Consider the following 22,921-nt stretch of genomic DNA (forward strand, 5'->3'; position numbering starts at 1 on the left):
ACACCGGAAGAAGCCATAAAAAGGGGGCCCCTCCGTTCGAAACGCGTCCACATACCATGCAAACTAATTGAGTTCGCTTAATGTGGGCACCGGGGAGAGAGCTTCTAGGAAACATGCCGAGTTCTCAATCCATTGCGCAGGCAGCTAAGACAGAGGCTGCCTACAATACCCGGTTTTATAGTTACCGGAAGAGCCCGTTAACTATAAGTGGCCAAAAACAGATAACAGTCTGCAGCTGGCCCGTCTTCTGAAGTCGAGGTGAACGGATACGGGGACTTCGAAGGGGCGGATAGAAAGAAACCGCCATGCATGCGCGTCTGCGAGCGGGGAAGATGCAAGTTCCCGCGCAAAATAGCCGCCATCTTGCTCCACAGGGAGGAAGACAAAAGGGGCCCAGCTCACACGCTCAAACCTGCTAGTTTCGCCAACTATTTGAGCTAGCTAGCTTACCGAGGCTAGAAAAACATGTCTTGCACTCGATACGGTTTGATCAAGGACTCACAACGGTGTGGACCCTTCTTTTGAGGCAAGGCCAGGTTTCAGAGCAACGTAACTGCTAAGAGTCGTAGAGTCGCTCTTCCACCTGGATCACGCGAGTCTGACCGATCGCCAAAGGGCGCTCTGGCTACATGGCGCCTGGGTTTCAGAGCAACATAACCTCCGAAAGTCTTAGAGTCACTCGTCCACCCAGTTACTGTCACAGTGCGCCTCAGACCGCGTAGCGCCACCACCATGAACGCAAAACGAGTGTCGTTCCTGGAAAACAACAACAGGCTGCAGGAGTACGTTGGCATCATGCAGAAACAAATCTTTCCCGAAGAAAACCCTCCGCGCCCACTGCAATACCAGCAGTGAATACAGCGCGCGCGTCAACAGTGTGCAAACTGCTTCTCGACGCCGACGGTTACGCGGCCCGGCTCCCGGAGCCCGTCAGTAGCAGTACCAGCTACTTATCGACGTTATTGGCAGGCGTACCGTCCGACTCTGAATGAGTGTCCGCGACTACTCCGAGTCAAAGAAAACGCGAATATTTACATTCCCAGATTGCACTGCTGATCCTTCGCTACTCTTTTCTGCCAAGCCTCGCTCCCCGCCGGACATAAAAGTCCTCCCGGTACTCAAAAACATCATCAAAACTTCTATTTACACTTTCCCTTCAGGACAAGTTGTTGGTGGCGCGCAAGGAACCTAAATACACACAGGTGAAAGGTTCGCCTCAAGCATGGAGAACAAAGGGTCTCCCACAACAACAAATGTTGCTTGACGCACGCTAATTCAAAACAGGAATGCGCGTACGAATCACACTGCGCTCGCTCAAAGGAGTGGCACTGCGGGTTGCCGACTCGGCATTAATCGCTCAACCATAAGTGGCGAGATCAGGACGCTCGTGGTACGGGGAGATCAAAGGCAAGGATGGTCGGCAAACAGGCCGGACAAAGGGACGGAGGCCAGGAGCCACGACCACGATAAAGGAAGCCGTGGCCCCACGTTGGGCGCCATTTTATGTGGGATTTTGCTAGCTACCAACTAACACAGGTACCGATAGAGTAACCAAAGGATTGTCTCAACAGCGGCGATATCTCAAAGGAGACGTCAAACCTAGTAGCGCGCGGTCCCCACATCTCCGCGGCAATGTAGACGAACGTTTAGGGCTACATTACCGCGGGTCGGTTCGATTAATTACCTCCGTCGGTGCCAGTGATCGTCTACCTTGTCTCACTCTCACGAATATAGCGGAGGAGAAGACACACGTACCAGAGTAAGGACAGAGTCCAAGAGCATTTATTCGAACACTCTTAAAATGAACTACTATGTCCCCATCCAAAATGCCCCCCGCGCCGGCAAGGTAAGAGAAGGTCCTTACCTGGCCAGACGCGGGGTTCCGGAGAGCCAAGACCGGGGAAGCGTCGGAGAAGTCGCCGACGCACGTCCTATCTCTTTCGCGGTCACCCGGACGAGTCCCTTTCCCGAAAGCGGGAAAACAAGAGGCGAAGCCTCCTCGCCTGTCAGCAGTGATCCGCATCCGAGCGGGGGAACGGAAATCGGTCCCCCCGAGAGAGAGTGAGAGGAGGGCCCCCCAAGCCAGGCGGCCCTCCGCCTCACGAACAGGTCGGAGCTCACGGCGAAGGAGGCCGAGCGTTCCGAACCGCGGTCGTTATCGCAGCCATCGGGGAAGGGAGACCAGAGGAATCCCCACAACGTTCATCCCAAGCACAGTGAAAGGCAGCAAGGGCATGCTGGAGACATTCGAGAGAGACGTTCTGCCATTCTCGTCTTGTCAACAACTTTAGCATGCAAACTCTGTGAAATTTCCTCGAACTTGCCTGCAGTCGTGCAGCACACCTTAGAGTGGCATTGGAATTATACAAGCCGCCGTCGTAATATGTGCACTGCATCGGTGCTCACTGTGCCGTGCTCACTGTGCCACTCCCACGTTGGGCGACACTTTGTGCCTGCAAATGTCGCCGACTTTGAAGGTCTGAAAGTGTCAGGGGCTTTTGCGGCATTCTTTTGCATTCGCCATGGCGTGTGTGTGAGGGGGGGGGGGGGGGGGGTAAAGACAGGAAAGGAGTGCGGCAAATCGTAAGTGCAGATATCGCTGGTTTTGAGGAAAGGAGCGACATCAAACCAGGAAAGTAAAGCAGATAATGAGTTCGTTGTGTTCGTTTTGCCGCGACAAGTTGATGTTGCTTCTCGACTTCAGTTTATTTTGTAAAACGCGAGACGCCGGTGATTTTTTGCTAGTTAAAGCTAGAAAAACCTAGGTACAAACCTTAGAAGTAATGCTTTCCTCCTTCTTTTTGTATCTCAAAGTTTCGCCAGGGATATGGTCCCATGGGGACCACCTATGTCCGTGTTTATGCTCTGCCGTTTCGAAGCAGTCGAAATGCATGGGACCATTCCCTCTATAATATTATATTAACTCTATGTCGTTTTACGAATCCCGAGTTAATGGGCAACCTGTTTCCCAGAGCAGGAGTTGGGAAGACAAGTTGATTGGCCAATCTTTGCCACTTGGCTCGTTGCCCGATCACACAGATAGCGACACGATCCCTGATCACACTGAACCTGGGCCACAACCACGTGGGGGACGACGGCCTGCACGTGCTCAGGGAGGCCCTGATGAGGAACAAGACCCTGTGCAACCTGGGACTGCAGAACACCCGCATCACCTGCGAGGGTGCGTGCTCTGCCTCACCGCTGCGACTCTGCACGCGCGGAATGAAAACCGCTGCACATTTTGTTTGCGACAGAATTTGCGAGAAAAAATAGGTGTTTGGAGATTGAATCTCATTGATAAGAATAGGCTATTCTCACACTCAATTCGTTTAACATTTTGAAGGAGCAGATGATGACCACTGTGACCGTTTTTGTCTTCTGCTGGTGTGTACAGTAATACTTCTCTGTAGTGTAGTAGGTTTTGGCAGAAAAATGAATTACTGTTTCAATCTCTTTGCAATATCGTCAGCTCAAATGCCTTTACCAGTATAACAGGCATACTTCAAATTTGCTTGACTTTGCTGACACTTTCTTTTTATAAGATTGAAAGCAGATACAGTCTAAGCTCATTACAACAGACCTGGTTACAACAGACGTTTGGATATAACATACCGATTTGTGAAGTTTGGTTGGTTTTCCTCTACACACCATTGACTCAACTTCATATCTGCATACAACATACTCCTTTTACAACAGACCAAAATCTTGGTCAAAATCAAGGTCTGTTATAACGAGATTAGACTAATAATAATAATAATATTTAATAATAATAATAATTTTCTTTGCACATACTGCAATGGGCACATGTGGTGGTGTGCGGGGCTAGGCACATTGGTAAAAACCCCTTACGCAGAGCGCCTGCCAGCCCGCCACCGCATGTGAAAAAACATAACGGACATATATATGTACAGAATATACACAATACAGAAAGTACATACAGAGGAAAGAAAAGAAAGTGAGGCATTATGACGAGGATGCCAGCTGCATCCCATACATCCTGGCCAGCTCTGGTGACTCTGCCCCGCTTGACGGCGGGGGGCTGCGCACACTAAGGGGTAGTTTCAAAAAGTCTCTTGTAGCAGCTGGGAGCAGTGAGGAGCTGTGTTTTCTTGAATTGTGCAATTGGAGATGTCTTTGAAGCTGTAACTGATGTCTCAATGATCATTGGTTGCCCCTTGACGAAGTTCTGTTTTTTCTATTGCTTGTCCCTTTTGATAGAAATAACTGGGAATAAAACTTGAGGTAGAGTGTCCGGGCTGTTTGCAAGAGGTGCTGGACTGTTTGAAAGCATTAGAGAGGATTTTTTGTTTTGTATGGAAGCCACAGATCGTATGCGCAGCAGTGGCTTCGTATACGATCCGTGGGCTGCGGAAGGGTCCGTGTAACATTGAATAACTGGTTGATCTTTCTGTGCCTCAAGTGATTGCATCACGCAGGCGTCATTGTGAACTTCCTGTTAGCGTCCAGTGTCGCAGGCATATATTGGCTGCATGTACTTTTCTTTTTACCACTTTGAATACTTGTGGTTCCATTATCATAGCGCATCGTCCATTCCACGTTTAGCTAGCCCCCCCCCCCCCCCCCCCTCCTCTAGAGTGGATTATTCATAGCAAATAATAATTCTGTCTTTTCTGTTTTTTTCTTTTTTGCTCAGGATGCTTTATTAAGGCATTGCTGCACAAGCAGATGTCCAATCGTTCTTAAAAACCGCAAGTATTTTGAGGAGAAAAGAGAGCTGTTGGCCTCACAAATGGTTCCCTTGCACAGCCCAGCCCGTGAGCAAACATCGACCAAAAGGCTTTACTCCCCACACAAAAAGAAGCGCGGGACAAGTGGGAAGGATTGATCACATTTGCGACTATGCAGTCGAGCTACACCCCAGCGGACGGCATTCTCTTTAGTGGGTAGACAATATCTCGGCCGCAAGTTCTTTGTTTACCATAGCGCCTCTGGTAGTTGTTAGTTGACGAAACAAAATATACATGCCTTTTGAGGTATACCCTCTCCTATCTCTTGAAGGCCGAGTCCCAGTTTTAAAGAACCGTGAAGTACCAAGTGGCAGCAAGAAAAGGCAAAGCAGCCATAGCTATGACTTGCAGATGACGCCACTGCAGCCGTTAACGCCTGCCCGTAGCAATCCTCCAATCGGAGCTTGTAGTCGTGATGTCACTGCGACCCTCTGTACGAGAAGCATACAAACTTTCTTGGCGTGTACCCTGCGCAATGCTGTGGGCTCAAAAATTGTCATCATACCTTAATATCCCAAGAGATAGCCCACCTAAAATTTAGAGCAAATCAGGTAAAAATAAAGAGTGGGCTGACTTTCGGTGTACAACCGAGAAAAGTTAAAAATACGCTATTTTTATCTAATGTTTTCCTGCCAAATTTGTTATTGCGGCAAGGTACAATGAAGCAAAGGTGAAATCTTTTCTTTTATGCTACTATGGCTACCTAGCCACACTTACGCCGAGATCACCATAGATCCGAACACTACGATTACTAGGAATGGGCTGTCTTTTGGTGGTTAAAAGAAAATAGCAAATCAAGTTGAAAACAGGGAGGGGGGGTTTAGCTTTCGGGGGTGGGGCATGTCTCGGTGTGTTACTGTAGTCGGTGGTTTCAAGTTTTTATGGTCTCACTGTAAAAGTGTGTTTCTCATCACATCTACACTTTCCTTGTTGCTGCAGGTGCCATAGCATTGGCAGAGTTCATAGCCGACAGCCAGAAGATTGCCCGGTTGGACTTGCGGGAAAACGACATAGGCATGGGTGGTCTGATGGCTCTGTCACAGTCCCTGCGGCTTAGTAAGAGCGTCACCCGGCTTGACTTGGATCTGGTCAAGACTGAAAAGGTAGATGTTGATGCCAAATGTTGGTTGTGCGGTAGCTGAACTGTATAGAGACATGCAAATTTTGGTTTTGGTGATTGGATCAGATACAAATCGAGAGGTCAATCGATTATAAAATAATTTTGAGCCAAATTGAATTTTTTTGATCTGCTTTTTACTAAAATACAAAAGTGTTAAGAAACAATGTCAATTCTAATCGAGTCCAAGGGTTTTTCTCGTCTGATAGTTTAGATGACATCACTATACGAAATTGTCAATTCCTTTTCAAATGTTTTTGCAAACACTACAACAGCTACAACGAAATTGTTTTAAAAAAAATGTGACGCAATTTTAATTTTTTTATTTTTGTGGTGTGTCATATATATGTATCAGATGTATCCTAGGCTAAACTCACAAAGCCGTAATCAATCAGAACATATGATTTCTTGTCGTATAGATCTATTGGGGAACAAATTAACTGATTTTACTGACAGTGTTGTGCACATAACATGGCTGCAACAGTTGGATCTCCCGTTGTTGCATGCGTTGTGTTCGATTGAAACAGCGCATCTCTAGGTTCCGGTGCTCGTCATTTTGCTTGATTTAGCTTTGTGAGTTAAAAAGATGGCTAGAAAGGCCATAAAGAATAGACCCTTTCCGAAATTCAGTCTGGCCACTTTGATCACTATCATCATCTGTGGAACGGCACCTGTGCCATACCAATGGCGGCCTTCTAGTGACTGATAAAGGAAGACGCTGAAGATGCTCCTAAGCGGATCTTGCGAGGCCTGTATATTCAGGGGGTTACTACGACGCGACGTAGGAAGGGAACACAAGAGCAATATACATAAGCGTTTATTTCTAATAACTCAGATTCAGCCAATTTGTGTGTGTGTGTGTGTGGGGGGTGGGGGGGGGGGGGGGGGGGCGGGGCAGGCACACAATCGGCTTTAAAGCACTTTAGTGAATGGAATTCTTTCGGAGGCCTCTGAGTGAATTGGAGCTTTGTTCAGAATGCAGGTTCTTGGTCACCATCGAACTGAAAGTGATCGAGAAAGAACTCGCACTGGACAATTCCTCGCGAGCCGTTGACTTGCGAAAGTCACGGTGCCGATACAAGTTCATTTCCGTCATTGATATGGCAAAACCTAAACTGCTTAACAAACCACCAGATGGCATTGAATTTCGGAAAGGGTCTATTAGGCTAGTAGTACATGCTAAGCCCTTTAAGAAGCAAAAATATTTTATATTTTTTTTTTTAAATGATGCAATGTGAGGAGGCAAGGCTTCATGTGCTCTCCACTTTAAGGGACTCTGTTCAAGCTCTTGTGAGAAGACGGGCACAAAGGACGTAAGAGGAAAATTTGAGAAGGGAGTTTTAATACACTTTGTTTTTAGTTGCCATTTTTCACCCCCAAATTGTCTTCATGCAGGCTGTCCGACGTATCGTTCTATAAACATTGATACAACTAATTTGACGTTTAAACTTTCTAGAACTCTCCCCCTGCTTGCGCACAGTCGTATCTAGTGGCCGGAGAAGTGTCGCAAATGTGTTTCCTCTCTGTTTTATCACTTACACTCACTTGAATGTGGCAAAATATTTGGTCATAATTTGGCATTGTATGTGCATGCAGGTTTTTTCTTGCTGTAAAGTACTGAACAAGTACTCCCCAAAGGCTGTTACAAATTGTTTGCTGTAAAGCTCATGATTTCATATTTCACATGAATGCCAAAAAATTATCAATGAAACAAAGTTTGAACTAACGAAAGTCAAGTAAAAAAAAAGTGCTATATGTTGTGCCGGGAAGGCTGAGACATTCACAACTGCCAGCTTTTATTAGCGGAATAAATGTCTGTAATAGTCTTCTGCTTCTGTGCGTGCAAAGGTATGGTTCTCGGTTTTTGTTACCGTGCACGATTGTAGCGGAAAATATCTTCCTTGCCTACTTCAAAGCTGATAAAGGTTAAGATGATGACATTGAGTGCCTCCCTAACCTGTCATATGGATGGCATCGCCTGTGTTTCCTGTCTTCCTCGTTATCATTCTTGTTTTTCGCGGCAGGTTTTTGGGCATTTATTAGCGCAAAAAGGTCCCTTCTCTCAGGATACCCTGCACCACTGCATTGCTGTCCACATCCACGCAATTAGTGAAACTCGCGTCTCTTAGCACCTGACGTTTGCCCTCAGGAATAACCTCATGCCCTTTAGAGTTGCCCATCATCTATGGGCTCGCAGCACTAAATCTGCGCGGTTGTGGAAAACAGTTTGCGGATATTGCCGCTGCGACTTTGTCTCTGCAACACGTCAGCCCGTCCATTGCAGTGAGCAAGATGACACTGCAGTTTTGGTTCTCTTTAAAGGAACTCATCTGCTTTAGCCTGCAATGCCTGCACAAGGATTTGATATTGATTTTGCCCTGGATTATGGGCTGTAAATCCACAGCTACTTCGGTAGAAGAAAATCTAGTTCAATAGCCTTCAGCTCTACATAGACCTTAGACACGGAAAAATTGTCTTTGATGAGCAGAGAACTTGTTGGTTGCCTAATTTCGATTTCCTATCCTAGTACAAGGTCGGTGGTCTCTGCCATGATCCTGGGAATTCTCAGTGGAAGATCTTGGTTTCTTGTAACTTTAGTTCATAGGATGAATGCTCTCTTCATATCCATGCTTCGCAGACTGAAGTCTTTTTCTGTCGCAGGCAAAATCTTCAACTTCATAGGTATCCTCTATTTTTTGTTGTTGTTATGTTGGATGTGCTATATTGATAACATACTTTTCAGAATCTCATTCTCCTTGGCGATTTTGAGCTTGCTTGCCTTCCCTACATCGCCTCCATGCAGAATTTTAACTTTTTCGACGAGCGTTTCGGCGTAGTACTTTCCTCGAACCAGTGGTGGCATCGAAAACTGGCAAGCAGCTTAGTACTGCCTGAGACGTCTTATACTTGGCTCTTTGGTGCCAACTGGAGAATAAAGGGAGCTAAAAAGCACAAAAGAAGTGTAGCCACAACCCCAATTACCACAACTCTACAATTGCCCCATTTGCTCCATTGTCGGTCTGCTCGTGACGCGCCTGCCTTTGTGTATGCACGTCCCAATAGGTCAACAGTAAACGTCAGCGACACACCACCATTCACAGCAATGTGTGACCGGCCATGTTGGTTACGCCGTCTGACATTTGGATGATGAAGTACATTCTCTCTATCACTTGGACGGTTGTGCACGGATTGAATCATCGGTGGTAGAACTAATTTACGAGCGAATTGACAGGTTGTTTCACACGGGACTCTCTGCAGTGTGGTCAAAACACAACAGTTAGTTTGATTTAAATCTTGGAACATTTGAAATAACTAATGAGCTTTAACCATGTAACTACTTACTCAAGCCAGACTGGTCAGGTCTGACTAACTCTAAAATTGAAGAGAAGCTGGGTTTGTTTAGCCCATGTTTGGGTGGGAGATACCTGAAACCTTTTACAATTCAGTGTTTCCTAGAAGTGTAGTTTTGGCTTGGGAAGGTTGTCTAGTAAAACGCCATTGCGTCTTTTTTATCCCTAGGACGAGGAGGAGGAGGAGGAGAACGACGCTTTACAGGAGCACCGGAAGCTCCTCTTGGAGATTGGCGAGCAGTGCCGCCGCAACAAGAGGCTCCTCCGCATGGCTTCCCTGCCCAGCATCTGCAACGGCATCTCCGGACCGACTGCCCCCACTGCCGCCGCCGCAAACATACCCAACTCTGTCGGCGTGGCCGGCGCCGTCGGCGCAACTCCTCAGCGGCCGCCCTTCCACACGAGTCTCTCCGTAAACGCGGTCACCGGAGGCAGCGCTACGCCGTCGAGCCCCGGCGGAAGCCGCTTCCGCGTGTCACGCGTCTGCCTCGAGGCGGAATCCGAGAACGGGTCGGATTCGGCGTCGTCCCTAAACAGGGCGACCGTCGACATCCGTGGCGGAGACCTGGTGACCTTTGAGCGCTCCAACAGTGCCCCGGCGGCCGTGCCATCTCGTTTTACCGTGACGCCCGTCAACGGGTTCGGCGACGCGGGCGGAGCGAAGACGACGAATGACGTTGCAGAAGTTGGAGAGAACGAGGCGAACGGCAACAACAACCTCGAGAGCGAGGTCAACCACAACGGCGACGAGGCGGACGAAGAGGAAGAGGACTTCGTCGGACACGCGGTCTCGAAGCCCGTCGCCATCGCGGCTTGCGGTGGGGATGCGGAAGAAGACGTGGAAGAGTCTACGGAAGACAGGGGGAGTCTGGAGGTGCCGGCGTCCTCGATGCTCGGAAGGACGAGTCCTCCGTGGTTCATGTATCCCTCCGTGTCATCGGCGCCGCTGAAGAACGACGTGACGACGGTGACAGCGGGACCGGAGCGCAAGCGGAAGATCAGCTTCAAGCTTCCCGACGGAGCGTCGGAGGAGGACGCGGAGGGAGGGGGACGCAGCTGCTTTTCGTCGAAGGCGCGCAACGACCGGCGGATGAGCACGCCGGCGATGCCGGTTTCTGGAGTGGCTGCCCGGAAGAAGTTGACGTTCAAGTTGTGCAAGCGGCTGGAAAGCCTCGATCTGCGCAGCACGGTGCCGCTGTCACCCACGCGGTTGCTCGAGGGTTGGGGTGAGTGCCGGTACCTCATGTCACTGCTCGAGTCGCTGGTATGACGACAGGCGCGCATCTTCCACTGCACGGCTGGACAGACATTGTACGCAAAGGTGCACGGGTGTTAGGGCTCACTCGTCTGTTGTCTTTTGACGCGGGCATGGGAGGTTTGGCCCATTAGATCATTTCGACCCAGATGAAGGTCGGTCCACTTGCAGCTGGATTTAGGAACTAATCTTAGATGGATTAAGCTGGATCCAGTTAAGACTAATTCCTTAATCCAGCTGCAGGTGGACTGATTTTTACGGGGCACCCTATCTTGGTACACTCATACAGCGGGCATTGTACCGGTGTGCAGTTGTGTACTGTCGAGACAGGTTATAACGAAATAGCAGCTACAGCGAAGCGATCACGATTTCTCATTCCCTTTTGCACTTCGTTAACCGAAGTCTGTTATAATGAAATAACGAATATAGCGAAGTGATTTCCGATTCCCGTTGACTTCGTTATAACCGGTCTTGACAGTAGTCGCCTGTGTAGCGTACGTTGCATGTCGAAGGCTCCAGTTTATCAGCAGCACTGTACTGACGCTATATTCATTCTCTCGTCGAACCACTGTTACCATGTCTTGAAGGCAGATCGACCTCTCACTGTATAAACATTCCCAGTGGTCAGTTTTGTATTGCTCTTGCTACTTTGTTCCTAAAAGGAAGATGTAGCATCTGCTGAAGTAACATTTGGGAGACCGGTTTGCGTGTTCTGTGCTATGCATTGGGTTGCCATTAGCATTTTTACTTGTCATTTCTTTTTTATGCCAAGTCATTGGAGTTCACCAACAGTTAACCCTGATGTTGGTTTTAAAGGATCAGTGAAGGTGCATGTCATAATTAACATCAGAAAGTTCTTACCAAGATCATTCTAAGGCTCTAATATCAGTGCAAACAGTTTTAAGTACATGTTTCAGTATAAATCAATCTGAGAGCAATCTGCCATAAATATGATTGACCAGAAAGGTTACAGTTTTTCTGCTTGCCTTGCCTTGCCTTTGCCTTGGCATGTATCAGCATCATATTGTTCCTTACAGTCATAGCTTTTCCCTTCTCTGACAGTTTCTTATCATCTTTTAACGTGAACGCCTATTACTTGATTGCTTATCATTTGAATTCTATAGTCATGGCTTAGTGCAACTGGTAGAGATACCAATTTTGACTTCAAATCTCTTGGCATGCGTTAAGCTCCTAAAATGCTCCACTGTGTAACATAAAACGCGACACCAAACTAATGTGTCCTGAGCAAGAGGTCGACTGAGGCATCTACATTTGTCATCTTTCTATAGGTGACGTTGCGTGGAACTGAAGGCTTTTGGTATTTGGAAATTACGATTTCGAAGTCATCATCTGGCAGCTTAATTCCTTCATAAAGGCGTCAAGCTTAGTAGAACACAGTTTACGATCACCACAAATGTTGACAGAAGTCAGGTGTGATAATTAACGTGTGTTATCTGTTTGACTAAGCCAAGCAATTTTCTCTCCTGCCATAAAAGCTTGCTGCCGTTTTCAAACTGTTTTGGTCTTAAAAAAGCTGCCTGGAAAATGTGTGTCTATATCTACGCATTGTATTCTTTACCTCGTGTAGAAGGTGCCAAACATTTTGGTTGGTTGTTTTGGGTTGCCTTAACTATCGGTTGCATCATACAAGCGGTTCATTCGTTTTCTTCCCACCAGCTTTCGTTCCTTCCATATTTCGTTTATGCACAGCCGGGTAAAGACTGTAATTTAGACCAGGCCTAGCATATGCAGTGCTTGAGTTCATTTAGAGCTGCAATGTGATAGAATTAGGAGTCCCTTTCCATCATGGTTTTCTGCTCATCAAGGCTGGTTCACACGTTTACGTTTGAGTTGGATTGACTGCCTTGTAACTGCTTGCGACAGGTGAACACACCGACTATATCTATGAGGCAGCACTAGAACAAGTCCCACCTGCGTATAACTATTTATCAATAATTAAACCATCTACTAGAAATGGCTTCCTACAATATGCAGAAGGTGACGCATAATGTATATGCGGCTAAGAAGGGCTCCAATGCAACCCAGTAGGTTTCACCATGCATTGGTCACAGGCGGTAGCAAGGCGGTTGATCGCACCCAATCCCAAATGTGTGAACCAACTCAAAGCCGTCACCGCATCACAAGAACAGAGTTTTGCTTAGCTAACGCTACTCGCTACTACTCTCCTTTCTTCCTTCTTCTGTTTTTTTCTTTTGTAATCTCCGAGCGATTTTTACCTGCACAATTTTGTCACGTTTCTTGTCGTGTCGTTGCCGGTTTCCCGTTGCTCGTGTTGTCCCGTGTTGTCGCTCACACGTGGCGTTTTGTTGTTGTGCCTTTCAGCATTCCCCGAACCCTCCGTCGACTTTAAGTTCCCCACCGAGTGAGCAGGAGGAGTACGTCGTCCTCCCGGCCAAAGGGCTGGACTTGTGAGACTTGAGAGCCTTCCCTGCGTGGCAGCCAATGGTGCACAGTCGTTCACCCACGTTCCTAAGGCCCCGGGTGGCGGACACTTAAGTTATTTCGGTTTGTGCGTCGACCACCGGTGATGTCGCGCGTCTCCTTCTCTGTCCGCGTGGTGTTGGTCTAAGGTGCTTTCATGTGTGGCGTGCTTTTTTGCCGGCCGTGGTACTGCTATGGCGATGTTGCATTATAGTCTGTTGCAGGTTTACATTTGTAGGACGAGCCCTCCCCACGAAGCTCTCTGCTTGCCTTGACTGGTGGTTTCCTCCTTTCCTCTTGCCCCCTCTCCAGCGTTCGCTCTGCTGAAGTGGCAAGAGTTGAGAGCTTTGTGGAGAGGGCACTTGTGTTACCTTTTTTAAAGGCCGACGACCAGACTCGAGATTCTGCAAGGCAGAAGATCCTCCTCACCATGACTGAGGAGGAAACAGGCAACGGTGAACCGCTTAGAAGGGGGAGAGGAGGAGGCAAAAAAAAGTGGAAAGTGCGAACTGGTCGTCGGTCTTTAACCTGTAACAGACAATGGTATCCACACTCTTAAACGTGGGGTCGCGTTTCCTTTGGCTGTTTCGAGCTTTTTTGTAGCGCTTGCCACGTCGTTTTACTTGCCACCGATCTCACTTTCTTTGTATCTTTTTTTTTTAAAGTTCTAACCTCTGCAGCAGTGCCTCCTTGTTCCAGCTATGCTCCAAGAATGTTCTGGCATCGCCAAAGAAACGTCTTGCGTTGTCGTCGCAGACGACAATGCATTGAGGGTTTAGCCGAAATTGAAATTTGCGAGGAATGGTAGAAGCAATAATTGCACCCGAGTGCCCCCTTCGAAGTTTACTGTCATCCTCCCCCCTCTTCTCGACCCTTTATATGGTCACAGTATTTTCAATGCGTCGAAAGCTGCTAACTTTCCAGTTGACTGCATCGTTTAGCAAGAATGTTTTAGGGCAGGCGTTTCCAAACGTTTTGGCTAAGGGGCCAGCTTTGGGGATCTGTCTCGCATACTACAGTAACTATAAAAAAAAATTATAAGGTAGATGAATGCATATACTTTATTTTGAAATTCAATTTGTATAATTATGACATTACAAAATAATTGTGAGCCACAAAACTCACCAGGCATAAATCGAAGTGCGTAGGAACTTCGTCATATTCACACAGGGCAGAAGACTAATGAGGAAGGCGTTTCCAAACGTTTTGGCTAAGGGGCCAGCTTTGGGGATCTGTCTCGCATACTAGAGTAACTATATAAAAAAAATATAAGGTAGATGAATGCATATACTTTATTTTGAAATTCAGTTTGTATAATTATGACATTACAAAATAATTGTGAGCCACAAAACTCGCCAGGCATAAATCGAAGTGCGTAGGAACTTCGTCATATTCACACAGGGCAGAAGACTAATGAGGACGGTGGACCTGATGATGACAATAGGCAATAGTTATGACACAAGACTCTAAGCACAGTATACAAGAGAACGCAAAGAAATTTTAGGGCAGTTACACAGACGTGAAACGGGGGACTTGGAATGGTGGTGCTGGTGAACGGGGAACAATAAATATTATGGTGAGAGAACCCTACTTTCAATGCAGTTTTCACTCATTTTTTCCGATATCTTCGTTTGCGCTTTTGGTGCGTGTTCTCGGCGCCGTTTCTTTATGCGGGCTTATTTCTGCGTTGGCAGCAGTGGGCCGCGGGCCAGGCGTCACTGCCAAGCCTGCAGCCATCTGCAGGCCAGCCACAAGGCCTAGGCAGGCCGGGCCTGGCCCACGGGGCAGCAAAAGGGCAGCAATTATTCGTGCCATGGCACCTCACTTTTTTTTCCTACATCCGTGGATTTATGTTTGATGTGATGTCCATATTACTAAGTTACAATTTTGTTTAAGTGCACCGTTCCCATTTGCTTCATCGCTATTGTTTCATCAGTTGAGGGAATCTAAGTGGCCTGGGGTTTAGAGTTTCGCTGTAGGTATAGTTTGATTTAGTTTTGTGAAGCACACCGAAGTTTAACATTTAATCATCGAACAGGTGCTCTTCTCTAAGTGGCAGCATTGTAGCGGGGCATTTCGTTAACGTTGTGTCATGTTCTTTGTTTTGTTGGTTGTACTTTTTTTGTTCACCATGAAGGCACCTTTGATACTAGTATGTACATACTTCCTCCCATTTCCCATTCCTCATGTTGATATGTGCTCATGTGCATTTCATGTGCTTTTTTAAAAAGATACGTGATCAGTGTCACCTTTTCAGTCCTTCATAATGGTCATGTTTCGGTGTGTTTGTTTGTTCCAATTAAATTTTTTTGTTTTAGAGTTTTATGCAATATTTTATTGTAAGTAACTGATGCAACCTACTGTTTAAGGATGGTGGGGAAAAAAAGAAACGGATGACAGAAAGGCATTTAGATTTTTATGACGCGACATTTACGACGTGACATATGCGAAAGTTGTAGAAGTTGTAGTTGGATCTTCCAGTTTCGAGTTAATGTTATTTCTAGTTTGAAAAGCGTGCAGGGAAAATGTTTAAACACGGTTGGTGTTCTCAAAGCATTTGAGGGGCTTAACATCAGTGTACAAGCTAAGATCTCTGCAGAGGCAACTAAAGTTCTGAAGTGTTTGCGTCTTCTCATTTTTTTTATGTTTCAAGAACGTTAAAACTTCTACAGAATGTTGTTGACCAACTCAAGGTCACTTTGTTGAAATAGTAAAGCTACTTTCTGAGGCAACTTTACCTATGCTTATAATCAACGAAAAGCCCTTTTACGGATAATACTACAAGAAGGAATAATTTACCGACATTAGGGAAACACTGTGTTCACAGAGTGTGTACTGTTTCATAGTTTTCGAACATGTTTAGAATCAGTGCCACAAAAGAGATGGCATAGAGCATTTGTTGACTAGAAGTGCCGGGTGTGCCGAGAGTATTTTCTATCTGAGACTATACAAGTTGTCCCTCGCTAGTGGCGGGAGCATTGTTGAGGCAGTTCTAGCCTGTTAGTAACGTGGTAAAACGTTCTCATCACTGCACCGGGAGTCAGCAATAGCGGTTTGACTCATTCACTTGTGCTCGGTTACATTTAGAACTGCCGTAATCATTTCCTCCATTTAAAAGTAAAATGTCACAAAAAATGCTAGAACATAATTTCTTTTTTTTTTTTTTGTAGGTTGTAGACTTTTTTTTTGTACTTATACATAGTATATCAGTATATCAGATCAAATTTTCGAAGCAAGAACTTCTGTTTGTTTCCTGTTTGTTGAGATTTGTAATAGAACTGTTTTGTTTTTTTGTTTGAATTGAAGGAAGGACCTGTTTTAGAATGCAAGTTAGCTCACTTTTTTTTAAGTATAAGTTTAATTTTTGTATGATAATGTTAATTTTGTACTTATTAAAGCCGGGCGACAGTGAGCCAAGGTGTCTGCCACGCTCTCGAAGCCCAGTCATTACACCGTTCATTTTAGGTAGTCTTGTCATTAAGCTAGGGGCCGCATGCTGGACTTTTATCGACATTGCAAATGTATCACATCTGCGTCTGTGGGGAAGTGCTTTCCGAAAGAACAGCAAGCTGCGCCTTGTTGGGAACGCTAAACGCGTTTTGCAGTTTGGACGGCTGATGGCATTGCGTCTACCCTAAAATACCGAGCATCCGCCCATCGCACAATTTTGTGACATTCGAGAAATACACAAAAGGACATATCTCTACACATTGTTGACCTAAGGAGTGCCCATCCCCCAGTTTTACACGATTACCTCCAAATTTCGAGCGGACGTTTGCTCGGGATTTTACGGTACCTACGTGGTTTTCCGAACATCCATTTTCCGAGTAGCACGGACCTGGAGTTTCAATATTGCTCCAACATAGCCCAAGCTTGCCGAGATCCGATCGATTTCGGCTCGAGACGCGGCCTAAGCTCTCAATCGCAGTTTTCCTCTGGCCGTCGGCAACGTTGAAAGAGGAGATGCCGTTCCTTGCTTGTTTCCGATACTTTCGAAGAAATGTTGTCTTTGTCGAAGTAGACTCGAATAGGCTGCTTTTAATCACTCGTAGAAGGACTTTGCAACTAGAAAGCAATTCTCTTACAGCAGCCAAACAATATCGCTCTTTGTCAAACACGCGACGTAGCCGTGTTAACCGTACTCTACGCTAGATTTGGTGTTTCATGTTACGCCCTGTGCATAGCAACGGATGTTGATAATTTAGCCTCGTGATATCTATGCCTTGTGATTGGGATGACGTATCTTAAAGGGACCGTGAAACGATTTTGCAAGCTTGAATAAGGATTGGGACAAACCCTTGCAGCTTACAGTAGAGAGCACACTTCGACCTTTGTTCAGGTGTGCTTGTTTGTGTCTGAAATATTAATGGAAATTTCAGTATTACTTTTTTTTTACGCTTTACTGTTGAAAAGGGAAACAGGATTATGTGATGCATGTGGGACATCATGGGACTGGACTGAGAGGTTCTCCTCTCAGCGCCTCCTGTATTCTTCTACAGTTTCCTTACGTTGCTCGCTGACTGTAACCAAGTATTCTCCTCTCTGAAATTGAGAGAAGCACGGGATTCATTCTTTACAGTGGATGCTATATAACACTGTGATGAATAAAACCTTTTGGCCACATTGAACGAGTATGTGACGGAATAAAGGTTCCTGAACTTCTTTCCTTTGGCCTCCGGAATTAATTCGCTATTTACTGTCCGATCATACCGCGATACGTAAAGGTTTTATTGGAAGTCGGTTTGTGTCCTTGTAGTTGTGCTTGCCCAAAATCAGTTCATGGTCCCGTTTAAGGTGGTGTGAGTGAAAAGAGCTTTAGCTGCAAAAGGCTATGATCTCGGTGCAGCTCTGTCAAAAGCAGTGACCATTTAAACACCGACACTTATTGTTGATAAAGCTATTTTGTGTGTGGTCTTGTAAAACTGTGATAACAAAATTGAAGATAAAATGAACTTTGAAAAAGTAATGTTTTCAATATTTCCAAACTGGCAGCACATTTACTTTTTTGGTGTCTATTTCTTCCCACTGTGATTGGTTTTGATGTTTAATTGTTTGGTACCGCACCAGCATCTTTTTATGGGTCACTTTTAAATTTGCTCAGGTTTGAATTTGTTTGAAGGTTATGTTTTCGTCCATCATCCGTGCAACTTTTTTTTTCTCGGATTTCCACTTTTGTGCGTCGAACCTTTTAGTGTCTGCTGTTTTATTACTTGAATCATCGCCAGGCCTGGTGTAAGAATATTTCCCTGTGTTTAAAGAAATTGCACCATTACTTCAAAAGGTGCGAAGTGAAAAATCATTCTCCGTTCCCACAGCATCTGATGCACATGAAGCCAGTGTAATATTTCTTGTGGCTCTGCAACGCAGGGATTGTTGTTTTTGTTTTTCACGGCATGGTCATACTCAATGACTGGTTCATTCAGCGTCATTGGCGGTATTGCATACAGGTACTGACTTGTGGATAGAAACATGGTCGCTGGCACACTGGCACCTACACAAATGACCCGTGAGTAAAGAGGAGTTGTTTGAGAGTTAAAGGATGCCATGGTCAAAGGTTAGAGACGAAAGGATTTGCTCTCCTGGATAGGTACACGGCCAATAAAGACTTTGTGGTATCTGGTCTGAAAGCATTTGTTGATGCCGAGCCGCAGAGCAATTGCTGGTTGACGGAACTTCATGCCGATTGGAATTTGTATTTCTACGAAATGTGCTCTTGATGTGCTGTTGGTGTGAGCACCCGTCGTCCTGACCGGGATTGTTGGACTTGTTGAGTAAGGTCTATGGGATTGTCCGACCTTTGTCCAATGAGATTGTGCTTTTGTGGAGTAACGTCTACGGGATAGTTTGACCTTTGTGGAGCAAGGTCTTGAACGTGAGTTGTGTACATAACTGAGGAGCATAGGGCGACCATTGTACAGTACTTGTCACAAAACATCTCAGTTTCGTGAACCATACGTACGGTGACGAGAAATCCAAACCCACTGGGGGCTCTCTTCCAGCAGCTGCTACTTCCTGGATAGTGTGTGCCGAGAAAGCTTTATTTTGTATAGTTGAGCGTTGGGAACCCAGTTAATATTTTGAAAACAAAGGGGTCTATACATATATATAGGTCGGTCGTTGACGTTGTGTTGGTGTATAAAAGATGTTGATTATGCGTTGGACACATGTATATGTATATAAATGTTCAATAAACTCGTGTTGCGGTTACCTCTGGTCGGTTTGTGCCGTTTTTGGATCTTCATATGTCTCATTGGGCTTGTTCAGCTATTGAACTTGCAGGTGGATGGGTATGTTATGTAAAAACAAAAAAACTTGAGGATATAATTAGAAGACCAAGCCTAATTATGTTATTTCTACATGGGATGAGCTTATCAAACACTTACCATTTATTTTCTTGAATGTTTTATTTTGAATGACTTCAGATTACCATCTGTTGATGCCACATTCCTTCATTATGTTGGAAGTGAAAAGAAAGTGAACCTCTGACTCTCCAACCAATATATTTGCACCGTGACCAGCACTTATTAAGTACTGCACAACTTGCAAAGTGTTCTAAAAGGAGGTTGATAGTTATGGCAGCATGATAATCCAGGTACTGTACAACTTGTAAAGTGTTCAAAAATGAGGTCGAGACTCGATAGTTATGGCAGCATAATAAGCCAGGTATCCGAAATTCCTGTAAACTACAGGGTGATTCAAGGAGACGCCAGGCTCTTTAAATCAATTGCAAAATTCGGTTTCTTAACCTTTCGCGCTACGACTTTGTGCAGCGTTGCGGGCCGGGGTAAAGTGACCAGACGTCCCGATTTAGGCGGGACAGGTCCCGCTTTTCCGGCCGTGGTCCCGCTGTCCCGCCAGCGTGCTTGTGGGACGCCGTTTTGTCCCGCTTTTGCTCCTCGAACAGCGGATAGATGGAAGATTCGGTGAAACGAAAAGATCGCACCGGCGAGAGGGTGCCTCCTCTGATCAAGGAACAAGATATGCTCGACAGAGAAGATGCTGAAGCTCAATTGGCGTATGACATGTGAACAGTGCTATGGACCATAGTACACAAGAATCAATACATTAATATTAAAGGCATATTCCAACCAAATGTATTAGATGGCTGCAAGCCACACAGTACGCAAATTGCAAGAAAAAAATGCACACGGGGTATACGAAATAAAGAAAAGGTATGATTTGTTACCGAAATCTAAACTTTACAAGTCTCACAACACAATACCCCCCCCCCCCCCCCCCCCCCCCCCCCCTCCCCCCCTCCCCTTTTCCCGATACGCGTCCCGCTTTGGGGCCCGAGGAATATGGTCACTTTAGCGTTGCCCACAGATAATGCATTTTTTATTATTATTATTTTTTTTTTTTTTTGTGAAATTTGCAAAGAGCGAATTTACCCAAGGAAAAAGTAAAGAAAGGAAAAGGCTTAGCTCCTATCGAAACGCAGCGACGTCACCGGTCTTCAAACATCACGGCACCGTTTCGAACGGGAGAAAAGAGATGGCGCAAGCGGTCGCGACGCCAACTGCCGCCAACGAACGAGAGCCGGCGTATTTAGCAGAAAAAGGAACTGCAGTTCCTTATTGTTACGGCGCCTGTTTTTGTTTCTGCTACTGTCGCCGCCTGCGGAGCGCGCGCCGCTTTGGAGTCGAAAAGTTCGCCTGCTAAAGACGCCGGCTCTCGGCGCCGTATGCTCGTTCGTGTCGCCATCTCTTGTCTCCCGTGCGAAACGGCGCCGTGTTGTTTGAAGACCGGTGGCTTCGCTGCGTTTCCATCGGAGCTAAGCCTTTTTCTTTCTTTACTTTTTCCTCAGGTAAGTTCCTCTCTTTGCAAATTTTACAAAAAAAAAAGTGCACCATCTGTGGGCAACGCTACACAAAGTCGTAGCGCGATAGGTTAAGAAACCTAATTTTGCGGTCGATTTAAAGAGCCCGGCGTCTTTTTAAATCACCCTGTATAGTTCCTGGACAGGTAAGTGTTTGAAACTTGATAGCTGCGAAGGCTACAAGCACGAGATCTCTGCTTTGAAGCGTGCTTACCGAGGTATGGTGCTGGAAAATCGTGTTTGGAAGCGAGCTAGTTCCTGCATGTCACCTTCGCTGCCCTGTCAGTCTAAAGCTGAACAGATCAATAATAAATAAATAAAAAAACGCATCCCTGAACGCTCAGTTTCCGCCCAAATGCAGCGTTGGAGGCTCGGACCGGATGGCGGTCCGAGCCTCTAATTTATGAACTTTTTTCAGGAATTTTCAATGAGAAAATGTGGACCGTCGAGACCCACGAATGCATGGATGTGAGCGGCGGCGGCTACCGGCAACGTGACCAACAAAGAACAAGAGTTCAGGGCCTCTTACTTGTCAAATACAAAGTTGGGGCCGAAGTTGACGGAGCGCACCGATTGGCCTATCACGTGACTTCGTATTTAACGTGCACTCTGCGCACTTTCGGCTCCAAGTTTGTGTTTGACGAGTTTAGGAACCCTGATATGAAAAGTGTCGGCAAAGTTTGTTGTGTGCGTTCCTACCAAGAATTACAGTAATTAAACTACTTTTGAGGTAATGAGTACTGTAATGAATTACTTCTCTAGGCTGGTAATTTAATAATATTTCGAGAAAATTACTCATTATTTTCTAATATAGTTCTGTCCCAAATTAGAAAGTTTGTTTTCAAGCTTTAAAAAATGAAAAGAAACATTATTTTGCATGGGGAAATATGTGAAAGAGACTCCAGAGGAAATAATGAACGACGGCCACCTCAGCGCAAAGCCTTGTACGAAGAATAGACTCACAAAGGCGGGCTGGTAAGGCTACAGTGCCCTAGAAGTTGGGTAGTGGGCTCGCCGCCCATCTCCCCCGTGTACTGCGCTGAGGCGGCCGATGTCGTAAACGCCGGAGGTGAAGCCAGCGTCCGCTAGGGGCGTAGCGGTAGGTTCCTCCCAGAGGCTCTGGTTCCTCCTAAGAAGAAAGTCAAACTTATTTTTTTTTATTATTAGGATGTTTAAATTTATATGGTTACGTTACCGTGATTGATTCAGAGACGAACACGCAAGAAACGATTGGTAAGAGCTGCCTGGCTGACTTGGTCTGCCCCATATGTGCTAGTTTCAAGAGGAAACGCTTACACCGCCACCGCCGCGTCGACATCAAACGCGTCAGGCCGAGCCGTCCCGTGAGCCCACCACAACTCCCAGGCCACTGTAGTAGAGCAAAAAAGAAAAGATTATGTGGAGACATCGCTGAAAGGCCGAGGTTTGCAAACTCCAGTCAAGACAAAATCATGGCGTCACGTCATCACCTCGACACTATACTTCGTTCATCCCTAAGCTGGCAGTGCAGTGAGAACTACGAGCTAACCAGAACCAGTGAAACGCCCTCCTTTAATCACATCACCCCTCCCACTCTCTGCGCGTGGGTATGAACGCGAGCGTGGTTACGATGTGAAAGATAGACGTGTGACTGTTCCAACAACCACTCAGGTTCCACCACGCGGTCAGTTTAGGGACGAACGGCTTATAGGCTACCTGCCGGCGAAGGGCACATGCCCATGTGAGGTCAACACATTTTAAAATTTGAAAGGACAGGACAAACAGATCCCCAGCTTTCTTGCTCTGTCGTCAAGCAAGGTCAAACCGTACGCTTCGAGCATTGCATGTGAACAACAAACGACCGGAATCAATAGTTAATTCCAAATGCCTTGTCAAGGCCCCAGAACTTTTGCCACTCGGTATGCCTCGCTGCCCTCCGTTGAGAAGTTTATTTGGGAACAAGCCTCCTAGCAGATGTCGCCACTCGTTTGTTGGGAAAATGCACAATTTAGGAAGCTCCCGCCATTCCTTTCCTCAACTGGCGACGGTTCTTCCTAGCAATTACCCAGCCCCTTTGTGTGACAAAGCGCAAAAACTTGGGCTCTCCATGGTGTTTGGGAACAATGCTCCTTGATAGGAATTCATGACCGGGAATACGTCAACTAGTGCTCTTGGGAGAATACGAACAGATTGCGTCTAAGGCGGAAGGGA

The 22,921-nt window shown here is 46.2% G+C and overlaps 1 protein-coding gene across 3 annotated transcripts in view; it reads left to right on the forward strand.

Moving 5' to 3' along the window:
• LOC8024189 (protein phosphatase 1 regulatory subunit 37) overlaps positions 1-19,119 on the forward strand; it is a 128,589-nt gene extending 109,470 nt beyond the window's left edge. For all 3 annotated transcript variants that reach the window (XM_042288382.1, XM_042288381.1, XM_042288384.1), the window contains 4 exons: positions 3,040-3,181; positions 5,688-5,851; positions 9,385-10,441; positions 12,814-19,119. In XM_042288382.1, the coding sequence (XP_042144316.1) occupies positions 3,040-3,181; positions 5,688-5,851; positions 9,385-10,441; positions 12,814-12,857 (1,407 nt within the window). In that variant the 3' untranslated portion in view covers positions 12,858-19,119. The remainder of the gene's footprint in view (positions 1-3,039; positions 3,182-5,687; positions 5,852-9,384; positions 10,442-12,813) is intronic.
• Positions 19,120-22,921: the final 3,802 nt, after the last annotated feature.

The sequence above is a fragment of the Ixodes scapularis genome, unplaced genomic scaffold (assembly GCF_016920785.2).
Source record: "Ixodes scapularis isolate PalLabHiFi unplaced genomic scaffold, ASM1692078v2 PGA_scaffold10__122_contigs__length_95168666, whole genome shotgun sequence".
In the NCBI taxonomy this organism is placed as follows: domain Eukaryota; kingdom Metazoa; phylum Arthropoda; class Arachnida; order Ixodida; family Ixodidae; genus Ixodes; species Ixodes scapularis.